The 14,238-nt window shown below is 45.0% G+C and overlaps 1 protein-coding gene across 2 annotated transcripts in view; it reads left to right on the forward strand.

Annotated features, from left to right (window-relative positions):
- Nucleotides 1-12,417: 12,417 nt before the first annotated feature.
- Nucleotides 12,418-14,238, forward strand: part of Map2k4 (mitogen-activated protein kinase kinase 4) — a 98,788-nt gene continuing 96,967 nt past the window's right edge. For both annotated transcript variants that reach the window (XM_041664458.1, XM_041664460.1), the window contains exon 1: nucleotides 12,418-12,607. In XM_041664458.1, the coding sequence (XP_041520392.1) occupies nucleotides 12,493-12,607 (115 nt within the window). In that variant the 5' untranslated portion in view covers nucleotides 12,418-12,492. The remainder of the gene's footprint in view (nucleotides 12,608-14,238) is intronic.

Consider the following 14,238-nt stretch of genomic DNA (forward strand, 5'->3'; position numbering starts at 1 on the left):
GCCCCACCACCAAGTCCTACCCACGTAATGTGTAATACTCAGCTATCTCGATGTGTGGTTCAGTGCTCTCATCTGTAACATGAGAGCTCACCATCCATCTTCCTCTCGGGATTATTGCAAGAAGCACACGATAAAAATGGATGTAAAATTCTGAGAACAAACTGTACCTAGTTCACTGTAAAGCCTAGTGGTAATTCATAGAATGCCTTTATGGCATCTGTCTTAGGGAGAAGATAAGGATAAACTGATTGTTATCGTATTATCTTAGATCATGATCATAAGAACTAGAACTGAGCATAAATATTGTTTTGCCACACTTTTTGCCATGGTGTTTTAACATGATACCCCAAGGTGAGATTCATAATGACTGTAAATGCTGTAAAATTCTCAGGTAGGTGATTTAGGTTCTGCGCATGGCAGTATGTCCTGTACTACTGAATAAAGGCCTCCAGGTTGAAACCCAACAGAAAGGTGACTGTTGCCTCAATGCCTAGCTGGCGGCTAACAGGTTTCTATGACAAGCTCCTATTCACTTACACTATGTTATTTCTGTCTCGTTAGGGTCCTAGAACATCTGAGATTACCATTTTGTTGTTATAGTTTGTAGGGACTTTCAAAGGGGTTGGGCTTTGAGGGTTTGGGTTGTTTGTTGGAACAGGGCTGTGCTTCCTAGTCTGGCTGGCCTGAAATTCTCCAAGTCCTCCTGACTCAGCATTCACAGTCCCGGGGATTAAATAATTGTTCTTATGATTGTCAAACCCTGGTCTCCCCTCTAAGAAAGGATTTAGGGCTCTAGCCCCAGATGTCCTCTCCAAACCAAAAAAAGCAGAGAGGCTTTCTCTGTGTAGTCCCAACTGTCCTGGAACTCACTTTGTAGATCATGCTGGATTTGAACTCAGAGATCTGCCTGCCTCTGCCTCAAGGCTTCACTCTAAAGATGTTTGTATCTGTTGTTGTTGTTCACCTTTTTTCTTTGTTTTTTTTTAAAATTTTTATTTATTTATTTAACTTTTGGTTTTTCGAGACAAGGTTCCTCTGTAGCTTTTGATGCTGTCATTGGAATAGCTCTTGTAGGAGGCCAGATTGGCCTAGAACTCACAGAGATGCACCTGCCTCTGCCTCCTGAGTGCTGGGATTAAAGGTGTGTGCCACTGCTGCCCAGCTCGTTCACCTTTTAAGCTTCAGCTCTCGTTAATGGAAGGGCAGCCTCCACTCAGCCCGGTGAAGCTGGTGAACTCTATAGGGTCCTACTTGTTTTCTTTCGGTGGCGGTGTTGTTAGCCTTGTTGCCTGTGGATAGAAGCAGAGCCTCCAGCTCTGCCTGCACCAGTGCTGCGCTGTACTCTCAGCTTCACCCAAGCCTTGTGTGTAGTTATTTATCTCAATGACTAACCTAGAATCCTTTAAAGTTCACTCTAATTGTCTTTAAAGTGCTTGCTTCGCTTTAAGGTCCCTAACTCCTTGTTGTACCTACAGATCTGCCAACTTCAAATAGCCAGCCCTTGCCCTGCTGTGATGTCAACCTCGCCTTGATAACCAGGACTCTGAAAAATCCCTTAGCAGAGTGCGGTGGGAGGTCCCATCTGTTCCTGTTGCTTGTTCTGGGGATGGTGGATGTCTGCCCAGACTGAGATTCTGTCTGTGTTTGGTTTTTCAGACTGAACTTATCTCCTTCCAACAGAAACCTCCATGAGCACGTGGCAGCTCCCGAAGGTCACCTGGATCAATGGAGAAGCTAGTTTTTCTTCCCCTGGAGAGGTGACAAGACGGAGTTATCTGTCACAGCTAATTAGCACACAGGTCTGAATACTGGGGAACACATGGAGAGAAAAAGATTGGGATTAACAGATTCCAGTGTCCTTTTCTTTAAACTACTATTTCTCAGAATGTAGTGTGTCGGGGAAAGGAGAGAAAATGAAAAGTTAATCCGTGAAAGGGCTCTGTTTTAGAAAGGCTTTGAAACAGATGCTTCAGGGAGTTTGGGGTTGCTCATGGAGAAACACGTGTAATCAAAGGTATCACATACCAATATTGGAAGATGATAGTTATCAACAGCCAGGAGGGAATGAATGCTTTAATGCTTACACGGGTTTAAGCCAGAGAAATGGGTCGGCAACTAAGAACACTTGTTCTTGTTGGAGACACAGGTTCAGTCCCCAAGACTCACGTTTGGTAGCTCACAACCTCTTGTAACCCCCAGCTCCAGGAAAGCATTGCCCTATTTTGGCCTCCTTGGTACTGCATGCATATGGCATGCATACAGAGAAGAGGGCATACACATATATGCCAATGAATGGTTTTAAAGAATTTATCCTTATATGATGTATATGAGTATTTACATGAATATCTGTGTACCACATGTGTGCAGTGCCTACAGAGGCAAAAAGAGGTCATCATATTCCCTGGAACTAGAGTTACAGACTGTTGTGAGCCACCATGTGAGTGCTGGGAATAAAACCAGGATCCCCTGGAAGAGCAGTAAGCACTCTTAACCACTGAGACATCTCTCCACATCCCCTTCAACTATACCTGAGAATGCCGCTTGCCCACTCTTTAGAGAAGAAGGAGTTCATTGGGGTTTACATGTTGAGAAGGTGAGTCCATGACCACTATGGGGTAGCATGACAGCAGGCAGGCATGGGGCTGGAGCAGTAGCTGATAGCTTACATCTTGAGACAACAACCACCAGGCAAAGAGAGAGGGGGGGGGGAGGCAGGCAGGCCTAGGCTTTTGAAACCTTTATGTGCAACCCTAGTGACACACCTCCTCCAACAAGACCACTCTTCCTAATCCTTCCCAAACAGTTACATCAAAGGAGGGCCAAGTATTCATTTATATGAGTCTATGAATACAACTGACTGGGAGAGGTGGATAGATACTCAGGGGAGGGTTCCATGACCCTCCTCATCCTCTCTTATGAGGAAGGTAAATAAACAGTAGGCCAAGCTCTGATGATCTTTTGTGACCAAATGCAGCAGAAGTCTTGAAGATGATGGCAGTTTGACTCAGATCCATTATACCTTATCCCAATTTAATGTTTGAGATATGAATTAAAGTTTAGCTGTTTGCAGATGGCTGTCTCTTATTTGAAAACACATCTGGAATCATACTGTATTGTTGTTAAGTATTTGAGTTTATTTCTGGCTTTGCTAATTAGTTATGTAACTCTTTATACTCATGTGCTAAGGGTCAGAACTAAGACCCTGGACTTGCTAGAGGAGCATTCTACCACTCTCAACCCCTGAAGTACATTTTCCCTGTTACAGTTGGTGAATGACACTTTATCAGTCTACCTTAATTGAAGAGAACAAAATTGACCATGTTGCCATTTCTATATAACCTGGATGAAATTACTTTTCACATTTAATATGACTTGTAATTGCTTCTCTCCTCTTTAATAATTTCATCTTGTGTGTGTGTCTGTGTGTGAGAAAGAGTGTCTAAGTGTGTGTGTGTGTGTGTGTGTGTGTGTGTGTGTGCCTGTGCACAGGTGGGTACTGCTGCTTACATGCACTAACCTCAGTGTGGACATCAGAGCAGAGTGCAGGAGCCAGGCTCCTCCTTCCACCGTGGGTTCTGGGGCTCAGACTCAGGCCATCAGGCTGTCACAGCAAGCATTTTTACCCAGAGTCACCTCAGCAGCCCACAATTACCCCTTTCTATAAGTTAGCCTTATTTTTTAGGAGAGAAAAGAAAAGATGAAGCCAGCGAAGTCCAATTGGTGAACCATTGGGTTTACCAGGATTACTTACAGGAGTGTAGGTGAGAGGTAAATTACCATAACAGAAATTTCTTCAAGACTGTTACATCACCAAAGCCCACAGCAGCGTGGATGGCAGCCCACAAAGGCTGGAAACCTAGAGCGCACTGAAATCTGCAAGTGGCTCAATGGGTTAGAAGGTATCTTTCTTTTTTAGGCCGTTCTGATGGTCTGAGAGTGTAATCCCCTGGGCTTGTATATGCTTGAAAGGGAAGGGCCCAGTGATCTGGTCAATTTCACCGACTTCCTGAAGCTTTTGTGTTGTAAATTCCTCGATTTTAAGGAGTTTCTTTGCAGAATGGAATGCTTTGCCCACCTTTAGAGCATTTTGAGAATAAACGAGCTTCCCTTCAAGATGGAATGTTTTATCTTGGAGGGAGGAAAATGCTACCCAACAGGAGGCAGAGGCAGGTGGACTGCTGAGAGTTCAAAGTCAGACTGGTCTCTGTACCAAGTTCCAGGCCAGGCATGGCTATATAGTGAAGCCTTGTCTGAAAAAGGTGGTAGGGTCAAAAAAGGCAAACATTTCTCTATTTTATTTACTTATTTATTTTGGTGTTTCAAGACAGGGTTTCTCTGTATAGCTTTGAGCCTTTCCTAGTACTTATTCTGTAGACCAGGCTGGCCTCGAACTTATAGAGATCCACCTGTGTCTGCCTCCCTAGTGCCGGAATTAAAGGCATGTGCCACCACTGCCCGGCTATTTGTCTATTTTATAATCAGAATAATACAATAAATCATTGTTTTAATGTGCATTGCTACAATTACACATGAGAGTTGTAATCACAGGTTATAAATAATGAAATATAAATAAGTCATTCATGTTTTATTCATTTTTATTGCATTCCGTTAGCATATTGGCTTGTGTGCTCTTTAGGTATTAAAATAATTAAACGTTTTTCTATGAATTATGTATCCTACACAAGCAAGAATATAAAGCATTCTTGGTAGCTGGGCATGGTGGTGCATGCACACTTGTAGCCTCAGCCAGCACACAGTGGCTGAGGCAGAAAACTGGGAGTCTGAGGTCATCTTGGCTTTCAGCGAATATTGAAAAAAACCCAAGCCAATCAAACACAGAAATTCTTTAAAACTAATTCAGTTTTTTTCCTCTTGTGACATCTCTCTTGCTCATGAATATTATTGTGCTATGTATAACTTTATTTTCTTGTTACTCCCAAAAGTGGGGCAATTCCACTCCTTCCCACCTTCCAAAACTAGTTACATGGACAGTAATAATGGTTCATCTATGTTGATGATGAAGTGCTTGGTTTTTTTCAATCACTAGCAGATTTTAATTTCTGGTATCTCATTAGTACACAATCCAACTTTTGGCATGTGCCTCTTGCAAAGAGGACGGCTTTCTTTAGCTCTGATGGGTTGAATCTGTTGTGATCTGCTTCACTCAGAAGTGACTGATAATGGCCTCGGAGTTCATGGCAGTCCCTTTGGAACACACAATGGTGCATGTTTCCTTAGTAGTTCTTATATAGTCTTTATATAGTCTTATGTATTAAAATGCAATACCTGTTAATGTTCATCTCATAGGTTAATATAGGCAAAATGCTCCCCAAACATGATACCCACTAGGGAGTCTACAGTCAAAAAGACTGTTAACAATCTATATGGATGTGGTGAAATCGTATCTTCGGGTATTCTGGGAAGACAAATGACTCAACCACCCTGCGAAGGAGTCTGATAGTCCCTTAAGTGGGTACAGAACCTAGACACAGGAGTTTAAGCAGAACCCATGGGAGGATGCTGTCTTGTTCCTGCTGGTTTGCTCCCTTTGCCTTCTCATACCTCCCAGGACCACCTGCCCAGGCACGATACAGCCTACACTGGGCTCTTCCACATCAATCATCCATCAAGAAAATCCCTCACAGCCCCGGCAACAGGCCAATCTGATGGAGGCATTTCCTCAGTTGAGGCTTCCTCTTCCCAGACAACTTTAGCCTGTGTCAAGTGACAATACAGAAGGCATGGCTGCTAGTCACTGCGCAGAGGGTGACTGTAAAAGGGATAGAAGTCTTTTGAGGGTGAGGAAATCATTCTAAACTTGCTTCTTGTGATGGCGGCTGACTTCTGCCACTGTATGTAGTCACCGAATTGTGCGGCTCAAGGGTGTAAACTCTGTGGTATATGGACTATAGTTTACATCTCTGGCCAAGAAGACAGAACAAGCCAGGTGCATCTGCACTTTCCTTCTTGTTGTGACCAAATACCTGAGAAGCAACTTAAAGGAGAAAGGGTTTGACTTAAAGCGTGAGGATACAGTCAGTCCCTCGTGATGGGAAGAGCGCAGCCATGCCATGCAGGAGCGTGAGTCAGCCGTTCCCATTGCACCTGCAGTCAGGAGCAGAGAGAGATGAATGCTAGTGTTCAGTTCGTTTCTTCCCTTTTTATTCAGGCCATAACCCCAGCCCGTGAGATGGTGCCACCCACATTTTTAGAGTGAGATTTCTCACCTCTATTAACCCAACCTGGAAAGCCTCAGTTCTCTTTGAGGTCCATCTCCTATGTGATTCTAACATCTGTTTAGTTGACAGCCAATATTGGCCTTCTCAGTAGGCAAGAGGACACGTGCCTATAATCCTAGCATGTGGAAGACTGGGACTGCTGAAAAGATCACTAGTTATTTCTATAAAAGTAGCCTGTGCTTTATGGTAAACTGTCTGAAGTCAGAAGAAACAAGGAGCTAAAGCAATGCTATTAAATTTACACCATATATTGTTACCTAATTCCAAACAAACAAACAAACAACCACCCCACCAGAAAACACAATCAGGCGCCATCCATTCCTAAACAATGACTAAATTCTATAGTCATGAACTTCACTTGTGTTTAAATTACATTGTTTCTTTTGTAATTTTATTGACAGCATAATTTAGCAACATATTTAATTTTAGAATGATTTTAGTGGCCTTGTGTGTTGTAGGATGCCACTTTCTTTCCCGGCTGCCCAGACCACGAAATAATCACTTAGAAACTGTATTAATCAAATCACTGCTTGGCCTATTAGCTCTAGCTTCTTATTGGCTCTTTCATCTTCTTTACATCTTAATTTAACTCATTTCTATTAATTTGTGTATTGCCACATGGCTGTGGCTTACCGGCAAGGTTCTGGCTGACAGCTTGCATCTTTCTCTTCTGGCAGCTCCTTCACTCTGCCTACTCTTTCTATCTATATCTCTTCCAGCTTGGCTATATTCTGTTAAGTCATTGGCTGAAAGCAGATTCTTTATTCATTAACCAATAAAAGCAACACATATACAGAAGGACTTCCCACACCACTTGTGATTTGAATTTGGTGATATTATGAAAAATTTCAGACCTGTTATTTAAAAATTCAGCCATTTGAATAGGTGTGCTGGTCCTCTGGATTTGTCACTAAGGTTTTATAAAGCTTGTTTCAGCAGGTGTCCACTCATCTTTCCATCCCCGTGTTCTTCAACTCAACCGCTTTTCAAAGTCTACTGTAGAGTATCAGGTAGTACGTGGCCTCTTCAAATACTTCAATATAGAATTAGCTAGAGTTTGACATTTATTAGGCTTTTTTGGATGTGAAATATATACACAAAAGTACATGAATCTTAAGTAGACATTTATAGCTTTTTTTGTCATTTGCTTATACATGTGTAACAAAACTTCAAGACACAGAATCGTGCCACCATTCCTGGATGGTCCCTCTTACCCTCTCTTTTCATCTCCAAGCTCCCTGCTCCCAGAGCACATGCTGCTCACTTCTCTCCCTCTTCCCCTCTCCTTTGCCCCCAGACCCGCCCCCCCACCCTCATTATGGCTCACTCTGTAGCCCAGGCTGGCCTTGAATTTGGGATTTCCCTGCCCCAGCTTCCCAATGCTGGGATTACAGTTATATGCAGCCACGCTTTAGTTTCATTTTACCTGACTCTTCTTGTCTCCCCCTCTTCTTTCCTTCCTCACTCCCTCTCTTCCCTTCTCCCCTCCCCATTTTTTCTTTTTGATATAGTCTCACCCTCCCCTTCCTTCTTTTTGAGACAGTTTCTCCCGATTTAGCCTAGGCTGGCTGGAAATTCTCAATCCACAGCACAACATGAAGTGAAGTTAGAGAAAAAGAACACAGGTGCTGGGTGTGGATGTGGTTCTGGGAGAATAAAACCCCATCCTTTCTAGTGTATTTCTATTTTCTCAGACCATGGCCAGGGCTGTCAATATTACTTTTCCCTTGGTGGTAATGACTTCGAGTTTTAATGCTTCCATTCTTATTGATCCGGACAATGCCGTGACAAACATCTGCCTGCAGTTCTACACAGATGCATGATTATTGGCGGTCAAAATTAGTAACATCACCTGAATGGCCACCTGACTCTGGTTGAAACCCTGGCTTTTCAGGTGGTAGGACGAGTCCAAGCTCCTCTCATGCCCCGTGTTTCCAGTTGACAGTTGACAAGCTGCTCAAACGGTATCCAGAAACCACACAGTTCTCTGTGCCATTGGATGGCTTGGTCCTAAGTCCTTGATGATGTTGAGTGGAAAGGAGACGGGTGTTTTGGAAGCCATCTGTGGAGCCCTTACAGGAAATATCTGACGACCCTGTTAGCCACATCAGGGGTGTCTGATTACTTTTCTAGAGGTTGAAGTTGGGGTACTAAGGTGAAATCCATCTGTAAATTACTTTTGTTTTTTTTTTTTTGAGACAGGGTTTCTCTGTGGCTTTGGAGCCTGTCCTGGAACTAGCTGTTGTAGACCAGGCTGACCTCGAACTCACAGAGATCTGCCTGCCTCTGCCTCCCGAGTGCTGGGATTAAAGGCGTGCGCCACCACTGCCCGGCTGAAAATATATTCTTTTCTAATTTAAAAGTTTTAGATTTATTTTCTTTTATGCATATGAGTGTTTTGTCTGCATGCATGTAGATGTAGCATGTGCATGCTTCGTGTAAGCAGAGGTCAGAAGAGAATGTCAGAGTCTGTTGTGGATGGTTGTGAGCCACCATGCTGTGCTGAGAATCAAGTCCAAGTCGTCTGTAAAACAAATGCTCTTAAGAGCTAAGTTATAACTCTACCCCCTGAACATTGAGTTCTTAATCTAACCACTGAGACAGGAATCAGAGAGAAGCAGTAAGCTAGATTTTCTAACCAAATTTCCCTAACCACTGGCTAGGCAAACATGTCTTTTTCTCTGCAGCTTCTCCCAGGAAAGTGGCTGTAGTTTGATACAGGTTGCTTAATTGATTGTCTTCCCTTCTCCCCTCAAATTATGTCCAGCTACTCATATTACTACCCCAAATTCTAAGCTCCTTTGAAGCTTTTTTTTTTTTTTAAGACAGGGTTTCTCTCTTTGTCAGAAAACAAAACAAAACAAAACAAAACTTGCTTTGTAGACCAGGCTGGCCTCAAACTCACAGAGATCTGCCTCCCTCTGCCTCCCGGGTGCTGGGATCAAAGGCATGTGCCAACACTGTCCGGCTGAGAAATTCATTTTTAAAAGCCATGCATAGTGTTTGCTGTGGCTGCCATAATGAGGTCCCACAGGCAGGTAGCTTAAACAACAGTAATTTGTTTGCTCAGAGCTCTGAGAACAAGGTGTGGGCAATGATGGTTTCTCTTCTTGGCTCGTTGGTTGCCATCTTCTAGTTTCCTCAGGAGGATCTCACCTGTGTGTTCACACACCACCTTATGATAAGATAAGCACACTGGGCAAATGGGTTAGGGCGTACTTTAAAGGGCGTTCTACCATACCTCTTTAAAGACCCTGTCATCTTCAGACACAGTCCCTGTCACAGTTCTGGGAGCTTAGGACTTCTGTAGGGTAAAATGGTCAGCCAAAGTAACTGACACTGACCCTGAAACCAGAGTCAGTGAAAGAAACACTTTGGCCTTGAAACCAGAACCAAAGAAACACGCCCTGACCCTGAAACCATATCCAAAGAAACACTTTGGCCCTGAAACCAAAGCCAACCATGCCCCTGACCAACTGAACATAAAACCAACCAATCCCTGAGCAGGAAAACTAGCCAATCTGAGCTTGTTCAAGTTCAAGGGAATCAAAAATCTGACCAATTCCCTTCCTGAAAATCTTCTCCCTGGAAAAACTTCACCCTTAAGAAGCCATGTATAAACCCCTCTCCCTATTCAGTTGGCAGCTGTTCTTCTCCACACTGGTAGAGGCGGCCACTCTCCTGGAATCCTTCTTCCCAAATAAATCTCTTTCTTGGAAGAGTTTTGGGTAAAGATCTTGGTTGGCGAGAAGAGTCTGCTGGAAAGTTCCCTTGGGAGCAAAGCAGAGCAGAAGAAATGGATTCTTCTGCTGGGAAGCTCTCTGGAGGTGTGTGTGTGTGTGGGGGGGGGGGGGGTTGGGATCAGAAGTATCAACTTTTTGCAGGAGCCAGAGCAGATTGCTACATGTCTCTAGGGATTTCCTCTTATGCAGAATGAAGCGGAAGAAGAAGTAACATCTTAAACTGAGGTTGAGAAGAAATAGATACCTCTGCTGTAAAACCTCATTGGCGGGAGGGTGTGGGGGTGTTGCAGAACAGAGCTCAGCTGTAACGGTTTTCTCTTGGACAGAAACAGGATTGCTACATCCTGCAGGGGGACCATTCCCCACCAGACTCCAGCTTCAGGTATAGCCTGGCTTTCCAACCATCAGGATACCTTTCCCTCCAGAGCTGTAACACTTGCAACTTCAACAAATGAATTTTGAGGAATCTCCCTATACAACAAACGCAATACAGAAACATACAAGAAAAATAGGCGGGGAAGAGACAGAAATCTTTAATAAATAAATAAATAAATTAAAAAAGAGAGAGAGAAAAAAGAAAAATAGGAAGATGACAACAAGCAAGAACCAGGTATATAACTTCATTAGTTTTAAGAAATCAAAGTCCTTTCTTGTGTAGACTTAATGAGACGTTCTTGTTCTCAGTCCTTATCAGTTTATAATACCAATAGCGATGCAAGTTTTATCAGCTTTATCTCAATCAAGCCCAACATTAGACAAATAGCTTGGCTGGGTTCATATCTCTCTTCAGTTGCCTTGCCATCATGAACTTCCTGGGTTGAATGTTTTCCCCAGGTTTCTTTGTTACTTGTTTTTCTCATTCATATTCGTTTAACTACATTGGGCCAATGTTTTCCATAGATCAAAATTCTTTTGTACAACCTTTATACCCTCTAAGGCAATATTAGAAGGGATGGTATGTACATCTTCCACTTCTCATCCAAACTCTGGTAATGCCTTTAAGAGATTGGAACAGTTACATATATCTTAAGTTCTTACTAAATAACTATGTACGTGTTATTTGCTTTACAAACGCATTTTCAGCCGGGCGGTGGTGGCGCACGCCTTTAATCCCAGCACTCGGGAGGCAGAGGCAGGCGGATCTCTGTGAGTTCGAGACCAGCCTGGTCTACAAGAGCTAGTTCCAGGACAGGCTCCAAAACCACAGAGAAACCCTGTCTCGAAAAACCAAAAAAAAAAAAAAAAAAAAAACAAACGCATTTTCATTAGACTGTGAACGTATTGATTCTTCACACCAAAGAGTCGGAATGGGAATGGGGAAATTAAATCCCTCCCAACTATTTTTTGGCATCACTCCAGACCCCAAAGAACTGGAACTGAGAACGAGGATGACACTAACACACCATAGCGCACAGCACAGTGACGTTAGAGCTGCCTGGGAACCACTCCCGGTGAAGCAAATGTCATGCCACACTGCAGTTAGAGTCTGGCAATGATAAGCTATTTGGGACATTGCTACCAAATTATGGGGCCCTTGATGCCTTTTCCTTGTGTGTTGACATATCTAAGTGAAAAGAAATACACTATATTGAGTTTTGTTTTTGTTTTGTTTTGCTTTTGCATCCATCCATGTTTTCTAATATGGCAAGTTGATTTGGAAGAATTTCATCTTATATTTTTAATTCTTAAAAAAGTTTTTTTAGACAAGGTCCTGGAGCCAATATATAGACCAGGTTAATTTCAAACCCACAGAGATCTGCCTCCTAAGTACTGGAATTAAAGACATGCATGGCCACGGTCAGTTTCAATGATTTTTGGTTCTTTTCCTGGAACTGAAAAATAGCTTCCCGCAAAGAAAGCCGCCTTTTAACCCGCACTTGAAAAGGAGATACGTTTGAGAGCCATCACAGTTCCTCCTTTGGTTGTTTGCTGTTCTCTTCCCACACAGAATAAGGAAATAGACAAAATATTTTACATGCATTCTGGGCTGAAAAGCCTAAACCGGAATTTTCCCTTTTTCTTTCAAAGACCCCTGCCAGCTTCCAGCAGTGCAGAGAGCATTGGTCTGAGACTACAGCTACAGCAGACTCTTTTGGAAGCGATGGATCAGAGACTGGACAGGAAGCCTGACCTCTGAGATTTCTTCCAGAGCTCCTGTTCTAATTCTGGGTTCTTAGGTTCCGAGAAGGTAGTTCGAAAGCTTTGGGGTCATAGGTCTTTCCCTCCCCGAGAATGCACAAATATTTCTGATTCTACTAGCCACTTAGGTCCCTGGAGGGTGGATGGCCACCGCATTCAGGACTCCAGGCCCTGCCCTCCATCCTGGATGCTGCAGTTCAGCCAGAATTGGAGGCTGCGCGTCAGCTTTGGCGGGGGCGTGCACGGGGGGCGTGTTGGAGGCGTGTCCGGGGCGGGGCCAAGGCGGCGCACGCCGCGCCCTCAGCGGAGCGAGAGGCCGAGCTTGCTGCATTGCAGCCGCCGCGGCGCCGCTCGGCTCCTCACTTCCAACAATGGCGGCTCCGACCCCGAGCGGCGGCGGCGGCGGCGGCTCCGGGGGCGGTGGCGGCACCCCGGGCCCCATCGGGCCTCCCGCCCCCGGCCACCCGGCGGTCAGCAGCATGCAGGGTAAGGACGGCGGGCGCGCCGAGACTTCGGGGCCCCTGGCGAGGCGCTCGGCTGAGCCGCGGCCTGTGAGCCGCCGCGTCCCCGGGGCTGTCTGGAGAAGCCGCCCGAGCTCCGTGTCCCGGGCTCGGCCTCACCTCGTCTCCCCTCCCCGGGCCCAGCTTGGCCCCCCGCTGTGGCTGCTCTGGCTCCGCCGGGCTCGGGCCCACCTGGCTGCCCCCGCCCGCCGCTCACCTGGCGTCCGCGGGCTGCGGGAAGGCGCGCGGCCGGGCGTCTAGCTCGCTGGTCGGCCGCGTCCCAGCCCTCGGCCCCGCCGCCCCCGCTCGCCGCAGTGGGGCCGGCTGAGGGCCATCTTGCGCCTCGCCGGGCGCCGCCGGAGCCGGGCCACTGCGTGGTCCCCCGGTCCCCCAAACTTTGCAGGGTGTCTGCGTGGGCGGGGCGGGGGGTTCGCCAGGCCCTGTGCCACCTGTAAGGTGGGGAGACGGCCATTGGCCCGGGAGAGGCGTTTCGACCCAGGCTGGAGATGGGTGTTCTCCTCGCCTGCAGAAAAGAAAATCAGATAAAAATAGAAGACCGAGTTCGGCTGAAAGGGAGAGAGATTCAGGAAACCGAGTGGCAGAGGTCAAAGTGATCGTGTCTGGGCATCTGAGACAGCTCTCCTGTGATGGCCTTTCCCCACTGGGAGGCCTGAGGAGCTCTGTGTGGGTTTTGACAGGGGATGTTGTGAAAATAACAGGCCCGAGTCCATTATAGACCATTTCTTAAGTTTCCTGGAGGGATTTTGGGTATAGCACCATTTTTGAAATAGATAAGCCCAGAAATCTCTTGATAACTTTAGCAAACGACTCATGTTGAATTATTAGAGTCACTTGGGTAGCCTTGGTATCCGTATGACCATAGTTTCTAGTTTTTCTTTTGATTAAAGTCTCCATAAAGAGCTTCTTGTGTCTAGTTAACACGTTATATGTTGACTGTTTCGTGTTTATGATAGCATAGCATGATTCAGGCAGCAGAAATACGGTCTGCATTTGCATCCCTCTGGTAAGAACAATTTAGTCTGTATATTAAACTGTGATAGATAAATCAACAGGACGAGCTCAGCATTCAGAAGATAGAGTCTGTGCAGTCCCCAAGTTAATGAATTCAGATTGAGTTAGCTATTGGATGCCTGCTGTCCTGCATATTACATTATATAGAATACAGGATTGATTTCTTCATGTCACTCTTTTACTGTCGGCTAAGATAATTTAGGATTATCTTGTCTTGTGTCCTGTCCACAATGGGTGACTTACAGTTTTTTAAAAAATTGTTTCAAGGGTAGAAACATAGCCTGATCTGAGTTCAATCCCTGGGACCTACATGGCAAGGAGAGTACTGATTTCCCTCAAATTGTCCTCTGACCTCTGCTTGAATACACAATAAATAACTCAGTAAAGCAATGTATATATTTCAAGGTTCCCCCTCCCTTTTTTTTTCTTTGAGGGAAGAGGCTGATAGTTTAAAAACCTGCATAATTTTTTTTCTTTTTGTTGTTCAGAAAATATTGAGCAACTGCTTAGAGCCAGCACAGTGCTGTTGTGAGTGGATAGAGACCAGTGAACATGGCATTTCCCCTCTGATGGAGCATGTGCCTC

This window comes from Microtus oregoni, unplaced genomic scaffold (genome assembly GCF_018167655.1).
Source record: "Microtus oregoni isolate MIOR12 unplaced genomic scaffold, Mior012 000015F_ref0000493, whole genome shotgun sequence".
NCBI classification, from domain to species: Eukaryota; Metazoa; Chordata; class Mammalia; order Rodentia; family Cricetidae; genus Microtus; species Microtus oregoni.